This window comes from Chlorocebus sabaeus, chromosome 14 (genome assembly GCF_047675955.1).
Source record: "Chlorocebus sabaeus isolate Y175 chromosome 14, mChlSab1.0.hap1, whole genome shotgun sequence".
Classification (NCBI taxonomy): domain Eukaryota; kingdom Metazoa; phylum Chordata; class Mammalia; order Primates; family Cercopithecidae; genus Chlorocebus; species Chlorocebus sabaeus.
Genome location: NC_132917.1, coordinates 69,430,035 through 69,445,600, shown reverse-complemented (window position 1 = coordinate 69,445,600; position 15,566 = coordinate 69,430,035). Strand labels below are relative to the sequence as shown.

Below are 15,566 nucleotides of genomic sequence, written 5' to 3'. Positions count from 1 at the left end.
TTCCTAACTATTCACTAGTCTTTTAAGCAGTTAATGTTTGCTCTCTCTGACACTTTAGTATAGCCAGGTAAGAACTGGGCTCTGAAGCTAAAATGTTTGGGTTTGAATCCTGGCTTTGCTATTTACTGTGTGACTTTGGGTAAGTCACTAATCTCTTTGCTTTACTTACCCAGCTATAAAATAATAGTGGTACTTTACTTCATAGGGTGGCTTTGAGCATTATATACTTAATATATGTAAAGCAAGAAAAACTGTGGATTTGTCATTATAATTGCTATTTGTCTGTGAGGGAATGGAGGGCAAGTCATCTGTTTTTTGTTTTTTAAACCTCTTCCCTCAGCTTCTGATCAGAGCATTCATGTGGGTGTTCAATAAATGCATGTTAGCTACCTTAAGCGTATTGGGAGTTTTTGTATCACTGAAGTAAGACTTGAGATTTGTGTAAGCCTGGACTAGTCTGGTAACAGGAAAGTCTAGAAAGGTAAAAACTGAGCATCGGATTGATTTTAGGACCTAGCAGAGCTTCTTTAAAAAAAAGTCAAGACAAAAAAGTGCTGAGAAAAATGGGGGTCAATGAGTCTAATTCCAAAAGAGCTTTCTCATCTATTTTAAGGTCTGTTTCAAACTTCCTTAGACAAAAATCTGGCCTTTTAAGGAAAGTGCAGAGAACATGCCTTCGTGGGCTTAGTTTGAGGGAATAGGTGCTGCATTTCACCCTGGAGGTGGCTTCGTGAATTTGTGAACTGAGGTGACAACACAGACTCTCTCCGGAAGAAAAGATGCTATCTCTACACGGAGTTTAATTACAATGGCACTACTTTAAACAAGCAGCAGCAGCAGCAGCACCAAACGCCACTGTTAGCCCAGTCAGAGCTCAGCTCCGTATTCAGAATAGAGAAAGCAAGAACCATTTTTTTCCCTGGGGCACCCTTCTCTACTCAAATACTGCTGAAAAAAATTCTGAGACAAGCACTAGGGAGTGGGGATAGCGGGCGGAAATGAACAATAACCCATATTCAGGGGTTAGAAAAATCATATTAGTAAATCATGGCAGGTTTTTTTGTTTGTTTTTGGCAGGAACTTGCCACTCTTCAGCATCATCCATCAGGAAATCTAGGGTCGGAAAAGTGTATCAACTGGTTTTCCAAATTTTCTGCATTTGGCAGATGCAAATCACAGAGTCCATCCCCACCCTCAGCACTTGGACAGTATCAGGGAAACGTAAGTATCAGTGGAAGAATCTTGAAGTGAGAAATAAATAACTGGTCAGGTTAGGGTTAGTGTTCTTGTGTGCAAGGGGGCTAGTGAAGGTCAGGCTTTGGGACGCACCCACAGCGTCAGCAAAGGAGGAAAAATTAAGGGGCAGCATGGGCTGAAAAGCCCCCGAGTTTGAGGTTAAGCCAACGGGCTGGGCCTCTGGTATCCTAGGATCTGCCCTGCACACAACCTTTGGCCGTTTCTCGGTTTGAATATCGCCTGTACACTTTCAGACGAGACACTGTCTTACTGAGCGTTCTCACAGCGCCTAGCTCAGAGCTGACCGCAGAGCCGGCTCTCAATAACCTCTAGACGCAAAAGCAGCTTTTGAGGTTAGGGGCGAAGGGCATCGGTTTTACTTATTTTAAGGCTGGCGCTCCGGTGCAGCCGGATCCAACTGCCAGCACAATGTTCCCGATCACTTCTCGCTTCCATTTCAGCCCAGGTAACGTCGGGAAACCCACAGGACCCACTAGGGGCTAAGCGGTTAAGCTGGCGTCCTTCGGGTGTCAGTCTCGATCCGTTCGGAAACCACAAAATCCAGAATCCCTTGTGCCAGGAGGCCAGGCCGCAAATAAGATGGCTCCAGAAGAGTGGAACATACAGCGGCGGGGAACCTAGTCGTTGGCAGTTTCTTCACGGGATGTGTTTAAATTGCCGAGTCCCCATATATGCACCACCCCACAAACCTCCTTCCAGGCCGTGGAGGCCACGGCTGCCGCCTCGCCCGCTCCTCCAGGAGCATGCTGGGATTTGTAGTCCAGCCGCCGGACTGCGCCTAGCTACCTTTCCCAGCTTGCTCTGCGGCTCGGGTGATATCAACAGTCTTTTCCAGAACTCTGTCTGCACTGAGACCCCCTTCGCCCGGTCCTCTTCTCGCCGTCTACTCCTTCCCATCTGTGGCGACAGAGCGGCGGTTGCAGGAGAGGCCCCGGTCCCTCGCCGCGCCGCCCCAAGCGGCACTTCCGGCGGCGGTTCACTTCCTGGTTGGGTGGATGGAGCCGGGCGGGAGCGCGCGCGGGGGAGGGGCGGCGGGTCAGTCTCCGCCCGGCGCTCCCGGGATCAGCTGGCGGGCGGGCTGGAGCCGAGCGCGGCCCCGGCTCTCGCTGCAGCGCCGCCTCCTCTCTGCGTCGCAGGCCGGCCCGGCGGCCGTGACAATGTCGCGGGGCTGGTAGCTGGGCGCCGGCCGCCGAGCCGTCTCAAGTGGGTGCTGCCAGGATGCTGCCTCGAGGGGCGGCGGGGAGACCCGGGAGGAGCGGGAGGCAGTGCCCGGGAGGGTCGGCGCTGCCCCAGCAGCTCGGATCCCTCCTTTTTCCGAGCTCCAGGCTCGGGGATCCCGGGTTCTGGGGCCGGGGTCGCGTTTTCAGCCCCAGGGTTTTTCTCGCCAGGAAAATATATGAAACGTTTCCCCAGGATGATGGCTTTTGCTCCCCCTAGGACTCAGCGGTTGAATTTTTAAGTGTGTTACTGATTCATCCTCTCTCTCTTCCTCTGTCATCACAGGTTTAAACTTACACGAATCGCTTTCTGGAGGAGGAGGGGACCCGCCGCGCGATTGACACGCATATTCCTATAGGCATCCTCCCTCAGCCCCAACCCCCACGGCCGGATTCGGGTGGCTCCTCTCTGAGCTGAAATCCGAGAAGAAATCCTTGGATCTCTTTTCTAAAAAAAAAAGAAAGAAAAAAAAAAAAATCTAGAAACCATCGGTATTTTGCTTTGCTGCTCCCTATTCGCAAGATGAAGAAGTTTTTCGACTCCCGGCGAGAGCAGGGCGGCTCTGGCCTGGGCTCCGGCTCTAGCGGAGGAGGGGGCAGCACCTCGGGCCTGGGCAGTGGCTACATCGGAAGAGTCTTTGGCATCGGGCGACAGCAGGTCACAGTGGACGAGGTGTTGGCGGAAGGTACGGTGTAGCTCAATGCGCCGTAAATTAAAATCTTGTGCTGATGCGGCAGTACTGTGGTTTCTAGTTGTTGCATGTATGAATGGGCTTTGACCAGTTGACCCTCCCTTCCCCCTTCACTTGCCCTGTGAGTCATTGTCCTTGAGAGATTTAAAATTGAGATTTGAAAGTGACTGGGCTTATGGGGGTGTGGGGAGGTTGCCGAAATTGTTTACATTAGTGGCCTGTTATTTTTATTTTTTTAATATTGAGAAGCCAAATTTTGAGGATCACACAAGAAAATGTGTGAAAGTGTAAAGCTTTATGCCAAAGGCAGGGTGATGGGCTTGTCATCCTCCTAAAACTTAAAATCTTGATGTGAAGGCTGAAGGGTGGGGATGGGGGGACTTTTAAGAAGAGAGGGGTTTCTCCTTCTCCTACCCAACTTTCCTACTTCCATGAGCAGGCATTGGAAGGAAGGGAGGATTTTCGGAGAATGTGAACGTGTTTTTCCAAGGGCCAAGGCTCTTGGTAGATTTCACTAGTAGGTTTGTTTCCTGACCCAACTGTAATCGGGTCCCCAGGATATAGCAAAGATAACAAAAATTATATAAAACAAATGTGGTTATTTTGAACTCAGTCTGGTAGGCCCCTCTTCCTCTCGCTTTAGTTTTTTTTTTTTTTTAAAACCAAAAGAAAAATTACTTGAGAGTGGCTCTGATTTTGTTTTTTCACTGTCAGAGAGGATGTTATTTAGATCTGCTGTGTAAATTCCTCTGTGTTTCATCTGTGTATCTATACTCACGTAGATATACATCTTTTTTCCTCCAGGCTTTCGGGAAATCTTTGCATGTCTCTTTTGGTAACCTTAACCTCGACCTTCATAATTATGCCAGACTCATACTTTTCATAGCCCATCGCCTGCCTAGTGTGCTTTTATTTTTAATAAAAGCAGCAATTTCCTTGGCATGAAGCAATTCAGACTAATTGGATGGGGCCGACCTGCTGTAGGTTGTGTTATAGACCGAGAGGGGTTGGAGGAAGGGAGAGGTCTCTATTACTGCAACATGGTGGTGGAAGGGAACAGTTTTATTACCGAGGGAAGAGAGAAAGCTAAGAGGCCTCTTTAAAAAGGGGTGTTTTGCAAGCTAAAGTTGAAGCAAGGGTCCTGACCTGGGCCTGGGAAATGCTTACCATGGTGGGTGTTGCAGGCTGGTGGGTGGGTTTGGAAGAGGAGGAAACTGTTTGGCTCTTAGCTTGTGTAAGCACTGGATTCAGCAGGGCCCAGTTTTCTGGGAATAGAGTTGAAGCCTGTACTTTAAAAACACGATTTTTAAAAAAGATGTCTGACAGTTAATGTCCGTGTGAAATTATTGCTCTTCTAATCTCAGTACTGCTCTAGCTGGGCTTTATCTGGGGCCTGAGTCACTGTCCCTTTGGATCTTTCCTGTGGACTTTGGTGCAGGTTGGGAGATGCTTCTGTGCCCGCTGCCAGATCCGCACCCTTGAGTCTGATCTGTCTCTTTCATCCCTGTGCCAAAGCCCTTAACTGCAGTGGGGTGGAGAAATGGTGAAAAGGAGAGTGGGTCAGAGAGAAATCAGGAGAAATGAAGGGCCACAGAGCACTTTCCTCCCCTCTGAATGGCCTCTGCTGACCTTATAGCCCACGAGCATTTTGTTCAGCTAGGATGTTGTCTCATCAAGGGTGATGCTGCCCTAAGCGGTGCATGTTCTCCAAGTGTGAGAAGAGTGATAGGGAAGAGAAAAGGCAAAATTGGTCTTTGTTACCTAGGCTGCCTTCCTCTTCTCTGGGGTTCATCCTTGAGAACTGCGCATCATGTATTGTGATATTTTTACGTGGAATTTAGGACTTGCAGCTCTGCATTTATTCATTCAGCAGTTTATGGAGTTGCCTGTGAAGTGCCAGGTGCTGTGCTAGGTTCTGGGATATGCTGTTAAACCAGAGCTGGCCTTTACCAATTGCTTTAAGAGATGGAAAATAGCCAGTTATAGTGGATTGATAAATGCCATCATAGAGATAAACTTAGGGTGCAGTGGCCCCCAGTTTTAGGGAGCCCAGGATCATTTTCTGAAGGAAGTGACTGAAGAGTGAGTAGGAGTTAGTGTGGTGGCACTGTGGGCAAAGACGGAGTAGCAAGAGAGAATGTCACGTAAAACTGGGTCTAGCTATGCTGCCCTTTTTGTGTTCTTTGGCTTAAGTTGAGTTTGAATTTGTGGTTCTTAGAAGTATGTAGAAATGTAGGAGCCAGTATACAAAGTATTTATGTAGCACCTACCAAGTCCAAAGACCGTATGAAGTTCTGAGATGAATAAGGGAGGTCTAAAGTGTGATTGAATCTGCCTTTAAGTTTCTGCCAATGAATTTGGGAAGATGAGGCATACATTCACACATACAGTAGCATGGTTACCGGCACTGTCTATAGAGTCAGACAGATCTAGGTTCAAATTCTGGATCTGTTCTTTACTAGCTGTGGAACTGTAGGCAAGACATTCCAAACCACTCTTGAATCTCTGTTTCCCTGTGGCAGTGGTTCTCAAAATGGGGCATCCTTATCACCTGCAAGCTTGTTGGAAATGGAGATTCTCAGGCCTCACTACATAGGCTGTGGGTGTGGGGCTTAATAAGTTCCTGGAGAGATTCTGATGCAAGGTCAACTTTGAAAACCACTGCCTAATGGGCTGGTCATGAAGATTAAATGAGGCAATATATATAATTCACGTTTTCAGGTGTTCAATAAATGGTAGCCATTACCTACCAGCAGCATTATACATCATATGTATATATGTGGAGAGAGAGAGAGAGAGAGAGAGAGAGTGTGTGTGTGTGTGTGTTAAAGGGGAGTGGGAGCAATGTGAAAGCTAGTTGAGCTGCAGCAATCTGAAGCAGTTCCTTTCCCCCATTGTTAGGGGATAGAGCCAGATGTTCTTTGCAGAGTCCTCACCAGCTCCTTAAAGGCCTAACAGATGTTTTGGGTAGCCACGCTCCTTCCCTGCGCTCTCTTCCCTGTGAGTCCCCAAGTGCGGACCTGTCTACAGTCCTAGCCAGAGTTGTTTAAGGACCATGGGAGTTGTACCCTGGGTGCCCAGAGCAGTGGCCAGGCAGTTTAGGGAGGAGTGGTGTGAGAGGCTTCAAAACACAGACCAGATTACCACCACATTCCACTGATGATCTCTTTTTCTCTGGTGCGGGTATTGGTGTGTGCTTTTTCGTGAGGAATTGCAAGAACCCCAAGGAGCAGGTGCTGGGCAAGACAAAAAGATGCTGCACTGCCATATCTCCCCTGGTATATCAGCCTTCCTGGCCTGGTTTCACTAACTAGTCCAGCAGGGGCTGTTTGGGGGAAGTGAAGGCTTTAAGTTATGAGTTTAGAGGAATATGGCTATTTCTAGGCTGGGTGCCAGGGAGAATATTTTCTTTCTAGCTTTCTCAGCGAAGATGCCATGATGAGATGCTAAATCATGTCTAAGTTAATAGGCATATGATGTCAAGGGAAGATTTGGTTTAAGCTTCCAGAATGAGCTCAATGGGAAAATTGGAGCAATGTTCAAGGAAGGCTTGAGAAGCTGTGCTTTTATCATACTTCCTTAGCTATACGAGGACTTATATCTAAGCTTTAAACAATAAATGTTTGTTTATTTATTACTGTATTCAAGACAACATTCTGGAGCTATAAGGTGGACTAGATGGCTCCTCAGAGCAGTTTTCTAATTTATATTCAAGGAATCCAGATCCAAGGCTGATGAGAAGTACCAAATGTCCACATCAATAAACTTTGATAATTTCTCCTACCTACATAGCGAACTAGTAAGGCTTAAAAATGTGTGTGAAACCACTAAAAATTCCATTAAAGGCACCTAATTCTAATGTGTTGGTGGTATCAATATGAAACACATATGTGCCTCTTTGTGGCAGGCACTGTATTAGGTTCCAGAGATCCTGAGATGGATGGGACACAGGCCTGACTCTTAACAGAGCCCAACACCTGAGATAAGTGTCCAGCACTTAAGCGTGGCCTTTGACATACATACCTTAGATGGCAAAGGATGTTATGATAAAGAGCCTGGGGGTGAGAGTTCGCAGGTGACATGAAGTTTGAACAGGAATAGAAATTGCCCAGCAGATGTTCCAGATGGGGGTTACCCAGGCCCTCTCAGGCTGAGAGAATCGCATAGGCAAAGTGGTGAAACAGCCTGATACATTTTGAGAATACTGACTAGTTTAGTGTTACCATTTTCGTCAGTACACATTTCCTCCCCAGAATCAAGGAAAGAAGGACAGAGGACACGGAGTGGTAGAATGAAATTCTTTAAGTTGCTCCCTGGAGGTGCTTGCTGCTTACTTTCTTCAGTGGCCCTGGACCTTTTGAATGACTGATGAATAGATACCAAGAATGCATGGCTCCCCTCCTGTGCCTCAGCCCTGTGCCAATTGTGGGGAAAGGGAGCAGCGAGTGTCTGGGGAAAGAGTGGTCCCAGAAGGTTTGATAAGAGGCTAGAAGCTTAAGCAGAAGCAGGCAGGGAAGGGAATTGACCAGTGTTACCGAAAGGTGTGAACAGGGGAGATAATGAGGATGTTTGACCAGAGCAGAAGGTACATTGGAGAGAAAAAGAAGGACGAATTTTGTGGAGAACCTTGAGTGCCAGGCAGAGAGATTTAGTTATAAGCACCTGAGACCTTCTCTTGACGCAAACACCAATTTGATCCCTCCCACTTCAGATGTCTTTGCCTGCTGGGAAGTCTGGTTTTTTAGAGGCAACTGCAGATTTTCAGGGGGTGGTTTGTGAATGGTGTCTTCTTCCTGGCTTTGGGCATGATGACGGTTGTAGCTTTGCTAAATATAACCAAATCTAGAATTCAGAAATGAAGTCCAGAATAAGCAATTGCCATGGTCAAACTCTTTCTTTCAGTCTTTCTAACAAAGTCAAGCTCACTTAATAAGAAATAATAATGAAGAGAGAGCAGCAGTTTCACATGGCTTTTGAGTGGGAGGGTATGAGGGGTGACATACACTTGTACCTTAATAGCTGAAACACCATGTAGAGTACACAAGAAAGGTTTGATAAATACTAACAAAACACACAAAAAGTACTACTGCATCAGAGCTGTCATTTTAACTTGCAATATTTGAATGTTGATGCTTCGGAAAGGATACTAGTACCACCTTCATCTTGCACCCTTTGAAGGATGCGTGCCTTCTGAGCCTACTTAGGAGGTAACTGTGACATTCGCATCTGAAAGAGAAAAAAATGATAATAATAGAAACGTGTCGTCTATTAAAGTAGCATGTAGCACTGTGAGCTAGCAGAGACTCACCTCCGGTCTATTTTATGGAACCATATTTTGGTGTGGTGGAAAGAATACTGCATTATGAATTGGGAGATCAAGGTTTGTCAGTCAATTCACTGCCTTATTCAGTAAATGTTACTGAGCATTCACTGTGTGCCAGGTATCATGCAGAGATAAATGAGACATGGCTGTGCCTTGAGGACCTCACAATCATAGGACTTCAGATATGTGAGCAAATAGCTGCAGGTGCTGTGCTGGAGTCATGTAAAAGGGCTGGGGAACAGACCCAAGGCAACAATTTTGTGAGTTGGGGAGTAGTCAGGGAAAGCTAAAGAAAGGTGACATTTGAGGTGTGTCTTCAAAAATGAGGACTTATTGCTAGATGGACAAGGTAGAAGAACATTCTAGGCAGAGAGAATAACATGGCCAAAGACACAAAAGCAGCTTACTGGGGAGCTGTATGTTTTGAGATAGTGATAATCTATTAGTGGCCTAGGGCTGTGCTGTTCAATACAGTAGCCCCACTAGCCACACATGGCTATTTGAATTATCTAAAATAGGCCAGGTGCAGTGGCTCACGCCTGTAATCCCAACACTTTGGGAGGCCAAAGTGGGTGGATCACCTGAGGTCAGGAGTTTGAGACCAGCCGGGCCAACATGGTGAAATCTTGTCTCCACTAAAAACACAAAAATTAGCCAGGCGTGGTGGCGTGTGCCTGTAATTCGAGCTACTCGGGAGCCTGAGGCCGGAGAATCGCTTGAATCCGGGAGGCAGAGGTTGCAGTGAGCCGAGATGCCGCCACTGTACTCCAGCCTGAGCAACGGAGTCAGTGTCCGTGTCAAAAAAAAAAAAAAAAGAAGAAGAAAATAATAAATTATCTAAAATAGCAGTTCATCAGATACACTAATGACATTTCAATTGCTTAATAGTCACATGTGGCTAGTGCTTACAGTTTTGGACAGCATAGGTAAGAATATTTCATCATCACAAGTTCTGTTGGGCAGTGTTGGTCTAGAGCAGTAGTCTCTAAACTTTTTGGATAGAATAGTGCTGTAGTTAAAAAACATGCCATATCTTCATGTATGTATGCTTGTTTATTTGTAAGTTATATTCATGTCCTGCTATCATTAGCTGATATCTGAAGTCACATTATATACTTAGGATGAAGTTCATCATAAATGATAGTGGATGCAAATCTCTATTTTAAATAATCTCAACAAGATTTTGGTTAACTTATTCAATTGTGATTGTGTCTACATTGCAGTGTGACTATGCATGAAGAGTATACCAGGAACAGATATGACAGCTCTGCCATTCTCTTACTCATTTTTGATTGCATTATCTTTAATCCAAGTTTTTTTTTAGTAGAATTCTTTTTAAGCCTCTAGTTTGTTTTGTGAAGATTAATTAATTTAAAACAATGTAATCAGTGAATCCATTTAACCAAGCACCCATGAACTATAGTATACCTCAGTGTGCTGTAAAGATGTCACCCCATCAGCCCTCAATAGTGGACATGTGAGTGAACATGAACTGAATGGGAGGGCTAGTGTTGGGCCATATGTTATATATTAACAAGGACAAAATTTTATTTTTTCTAAAGTTTTAAATGTAAGATACACATAACCTAAAATTTACTATCTTAATCATTTTTAAGTGTACATTTAGGTGATGTTAAATATATTCATAATGTGCAACCATCACCACCATCCATTCCCATAACTCTTTTCATCATGTGAAACTGAAATTGTACCTATTAAACGACAACTCTCATTCCCACCTCTCTCTAGCCTCTGGCAACCAGCACTCTACTTATTGTCTCTATGATTTTTACTACTTTGAGTACCTCATATAAGTGGAATATTACTGTATTTGGCCTTTTGTCACTGGTGTATTTCACTTAGCATCGTGTCCTCAAGGTTCATTTGTTTTGTACCGTGTGTCAGAATTTCCTTCCTGTTTAAGGGTCAGGAATATGCCATTGTATGCGTATATATGCCACATTCATCATTCATCAGTGGACACTGGGTTGCTTCTACCTTTTAGCTATTGTGGATAATGCTGCTGCAGTTATGAACATGGGTATACAAATATCTCCTCAAGACCCTGCATTCAATTCTTTTGGGTATATACTCAGAAATGCAATTGCTAGATCATACGGTAATCCTGTTTTTAATTTTTTGAGGAATTTCCGTATTGTTTTCCACAGCAGCTGTACCCATTTTTCTTTCCCATCAACAGTGCACAGGGTTCCAGTTATTCCTCATTCTCACTGACACTTGTTTTCTGTTTTGTGACAGTAGCTATCCTAATGGATGTGAAGTGGTATCTTCTTACACTTTTGATTTGTATTTCCCTAGTAATTTGTGATGTCAAGCATCTTGTTATGTGTTTATTAGCCATTTGTATATCTTCTTTGGAAAATGTCTATTTAAGTCCTTTGTCCATTTTTGAATTGGGTTGTTTGTCATTTTAGGAGTTCTCTGTATATTCTGGGCATTAATTCCTTATCAGATACATGATTTGCAGATATTTTCTCACATTCTGTGGGTTGCCTTTTTACTTGGAAAATCTTACTTTTTAAAATGAAAATAAATAAAAATAGAAGATCCTTTATTTTCTTTGTCTACCCCAGTGCGTTATCATCTCATGCACTACTGTTTTGAGACCATTGGGGTCTAGAGCAGTGGTTCTCTACCATTTTTTGTTCCTCAAAAAAAGACCAAAAATATTGCAATACTTACGTTACTAAGAGAAGACTAGAACACAGGTAAAGATGGTGAACTAGATGCAGCAAGGTTCCATGAAGGTGAGGTTACAGAGAAAAGACTCAGTTAAGAATAGTCTGTCTTCACGAAATCTTTCATAACCATTGCAGTCCTCTCTGATCTCCTTCCCTCAAACCCAGAGTTTAGAGACTGCACCACAGACCCCAGCACTGCAAGAAATATGGAATTGCCTTGTGGGGTTCACTTGTTTCTTGTGTGTTGGTCATATCATGCCAACTAGCAGGGCAGGAGCCAAGTCTTCCATTACTTCTCTATTTGCTATAGCATCTCAGACAGAGGACGTTTGAGATGCCTAGTAAAACCTTGCTGCCTCTTCACTGGCAGGACAAGCTGCTCTTATGCGAAATAGCCTTATATCTACATCCTCTCATTTCGTGATTGCATCATCCCTGCAGAGGTTGAAGGCATGGTTATTACTCCAGCTGTACAGATGAGGAAACGGTGGCTGACGTTGGTTGGATGACTTCTTCAAAGTCATATTGTCAAGAAGTGGTATTGAGTGAACTTGAACCCAAGGCTCCTAGCTGCAAGTGTAGGATTCTTCCTTAAAATTCTTCCTTGTACAAAGGATCTTTTCTCATGATATTTTTTATATGTGTGTGTGTGTGTGTGTGTGTGTATATATATATATATTTTTTTTTTTTTTTTTCCCAGACAGAGTCTTGCTGTCGCCCAGGCTAGAGTGTAGTGGCACAGTCTTGGCTCACTGAAACCTCTGCCTCCCAGGTTTAAGTAATTCTCCTGCCTCAGCCTCTCGAGTAGCTGGGACTACAGGCATGTGCCATCACACCCAGCTAATTTTTGTATTTTTAGTAGAGGTGGGGTTTCACCATGTAAGCCAGGCTGGTCTTGAACTCCTGACCTCAAGTGATCCACCTGCCTCAGCCTCCCCAAGTAGTGGGATTACAGGCGGGAGCCACCGTGCCTGGCCTTCTCATAACATTGTTGACCTTTAATAACCAACCCTTTCCAGCTGAATCTCCTTATGAGCTTTTCAAGTCAGATAATGCTTCCGTAGCGTTTGGAGGTTGCTCACTGGCTTAGTTCCTCTGGGCTGCTGTAACAAAATATCAGAAATTAGGTAGCCTATAAACAATAGAAATGTATTTCCCACAGTTCTGGAGGCTGTGAAGTCCAAGATCAGAGTACCAGGATGGTCAGGTTCTAGTCAGGGCCCTCTTCTGGGTTGCAGACTACTGACTTCTTCTTCTTCTTCTTCTTTTTTTTTTTTTTTTTTTTTTTTTTGAGACAGAGTCTCGCTCTGTCACCACGCTGGAGTGCAGTGGCACGATCTTGGCTCACTCAACCTTTGCCTCCCGGGTTCAAGAGATTCTCCTGCCTCAGCCTTCTGAGTAGCTGGTACTATAGGCACGCACCACCATGCCCAGCTAATTTTTTGTGTTTTTAGTAGAGACGGGGTTTCACCATGTTGACCAGGATGGTCTTGATCTCCTGACCTCATGATCCACCCACCTCGGTCTCCCAAAGTGCTGGGATTACAGGCGTGAGCCACGGCGCCTGGCACTGCTGACTTCTTGATGTGTCCTCACATAGTGGAAGGGACAGGGCTGCTTTCTGGGACCTGTTTTTGCCCTTTTTCTTTCTCTTTTTTCTTGGGGCCTCTTGTATAAGGGCATTGATCTCATTCATGAGGGTTCCCCTCTCAAGACTTAATCACCTCCCAAAGGCTCCACCTTCTAATACCTTGAATCTTAGTACCTTGGTGATTAGGATTCATACATTCAAACCAGAAGCACTCAGATAGGGGAATATGGGGGGAATTTTTTTTAAAGCTCAAAGTCCATATTCAGTAAGTGATAGAGTACTATTACAGCTCCCCTCAACCAGGGCCTACAAAGACTTGCCATTCTACCTTACTTGGTTTAGTGGTTTATTTCTTCTTCTTCTTTTTTTCTTTTTTTTGAGATGGAGTTTTGCTCTTATGGCCCAGCCCAGGCTGAAGTGCATTGGTGCGATCTTGGCTCATTGCAACCTCTGCCTCCCAGGTTCAAGTGACTCTCCTGTCTCAACCTCCTGAGTAGCTGGGATTACAGGCGCCAGCCACCATACCCAGCTAATTTTTGTATTTTTAGTAGAGACAGGGTTTCACCATGTTGGCCAGGGAACTCCTGACCTCAGGCAATCCGCCCGCCTCGGCCTCCCAAAGTGTTGGGATTACAGATGTGAGCCACCATGCCTGGTGAGTTATTTCTATAAGGTTTCTAAGAGGTTTATTTCTATAAGTAGCTAGTTTGTGCAGAAAATTATGCAAAGATTTTTAACCATAATAGGTTGAGAAAGATTGCCATTTCATTGAAAAAAAATTTTTTTTTTTTTTTTTTTTTTTTTTTTTTGGAGATGGAGTCCCGTTCTGTCGCCCAGGCTGGAGTGCAGTGGCGCGATCTCGGCTCACTGCAAGCTCTGCCTCCTGAGTTCACTCCATTCTCCTGCCTCAGTCTGCCGAGTAGCTGGGACTGCAGGTGCCTGCCACCACGCCCAGCTAATTTTTTGTATTTTTAGTAGAGATGGGGTTTTACCATGTTGGCCAGGGTGGTCTCAATCTCCTGACCTCGTGATCTGCCCGCCTCGGCCTCCCAAAGTGCTGGGATTACAGGCGTGAGCCATTGTGCCTGGCGCTAGTTCATTGATTCTAAGAAAACAAATTGGAAAATTAGGTGATTTGCCTAAAGTTACACCGCCAATTAGGCCCTTCTGAGCAACTCCTAACTCCTGTCTCTTCCCACGTTGGTCAACAGTCATTTGTGCTACCTTGGCACTACTGACATTTCGGTCTGGGTAACTCTTTGTTGTGGAGGGCTGCCTTGTGTACTATGGGATCTTTAGCAGTGTCCTTGGCCTCTACCCACTAGATGCCAGAATTGTATAATACATACACAGCCTACTGTGGCAATGAAAAAATGTCTCGACATTGCTAAATGTCACCTGGGGGGCAAAATTGCCTGTTTTAGGGAACATGTGTAGTTCAGCATGTTTGTATATGTTCTGGTCTTCTGTTGGTAAAGTTGAAGTAAGTATTGCAATGTTTTTGGTCTTTTTTGAGGAACAAAATGGCCTACATAAATAATTCAGATGTTCTGTGTTTATACCCAAAGCAAAAAAGCCTTTTCATTTGCTGTGAATTTAATCACTCAGGAATAATAAACTATTAGCTTGTAAGGTGATACTGGCTGTAGCATTTTATACCTGCTTTCTCCCTCCTTTATTTTTTTTAAATTATTGATCTATTATCTTTATTATTTAGCCTATTATGTATACTTTATTTATTTATTTATTTTTGAGACAGGGTCTCACTTTTCACCCAGGCTGGAGTACAGTGGGGTGATGTCAGCTCCCTGCAACCTCTGCCTCCCGGGCTCAAGTGATCCTCCCACCTCAGCCTCCTGAATAGCTGGGACCACAGGTGCGCACACCACTCTGGCTAATATTTGTATTTTTTCTAGAGGTGGAGTTTTGCCATGTTGCCCAGGCTGGTCTTGAACCCCCGGGCTCAAGCAATCCACCTGCCTCAGCCTCCCAAAGTGCTGGAATTACAGGTGTTAGCCACTGCACCCTTAAAACAATCCCACTTCTGTTGAGTCACAAGTAATTGTTAGGAAAGAGGATTCCTTTTGAATGAGACTTCCACCTTGGCAGAGGACAAGTTCCTGAAATTTGAAGTTTCATTTGAGGTCTGCTGTGGGTGAATCAGCTTGAGCTGGTCAGTTTTCTCCTTGGGCTCTGTGTTAACCTTGGCAGACAAGGAATGGCAGTGCCAATTGAAGCTTTGTTATTTTTGTCTGAAAAGCGGAGAGATTATTGGACCAAAGAGCTCATGGTATCTATCTATTATTATTCCAGAAGGCTAAGCATATGCTAGATTATCATTTGTCATTATAATGATCTTAAATAATGATGCCTATCATCTAGGACTTGAATCCTGTAGAAAGCAACATAATGCCACATAATTTGTTTGCTGCATGTTTTCAAGGACACTGACAGCTATTGTACTGGGACCTTTAGGGTAAGAGAAAGATTATTGTCCTTTTGGTACTGAGCATGAATTTGAGAACAAAATGATGACTTTATTACCTATGGGGACAGGAAGAAGGAATGGAACTAAGGCATTGTAGGTTGGGTCCTTCCTGGAGGACTGGGGCCTGAGCAGCATTTACTGAGATGGGAAGTCTCCTGCTAGTACCTTGGTTTATTTTCTCTAGTCAGTGAATCTGATTGATTCGGGAAGTGCTAGTTATTTTACAGATGTGTTAGACTTGTTTAATCTCCCCTGGGGTAACCCAACCCTGTTCCACAGACCTTGGTCCTCTGCTG

General features: G+C 44.6%; 1 protein-coding gene across 14 annotated transcripts in view; it reads left to right on the top strand.

The window, feature by feature from the left end:
* The first annotated feature begins 2,086 nt into the window (after window positions 1-2,086).
* The window catches only part of AAK1 (AP2 associated kinase 1), a 184,650-nt gene continuing 171,170 nt past the window's right edge, over window positions 2,087-15,566 (top strand). For 7 of the 14 annotated variants that reach the window (XM_007970356.3, XM_007970352.3, XM_007970354.3 and 4 more), the window contains exons 1-2: window positions 2,088-2,460; window positions 2,761-3,160. In XM_007970356.3, the coding sequence (XP_007968547.3) occupies window positions 2,998-3,160 (163 nt within the window). In that variant the 5' untranslated portion in view covers window positions 2,088-2,460; window positions 2,761-2,997. Of the gene's footprint in view, window positions 2,461-2,760; window positions 3,161-15,566 lie in introns of all 14 variants that reach the window. The other 7 variants (XM_073023049.1, XM_007970359.3, XM_073023051.1 and 4 more) reach the window with 3 other exon arrangements.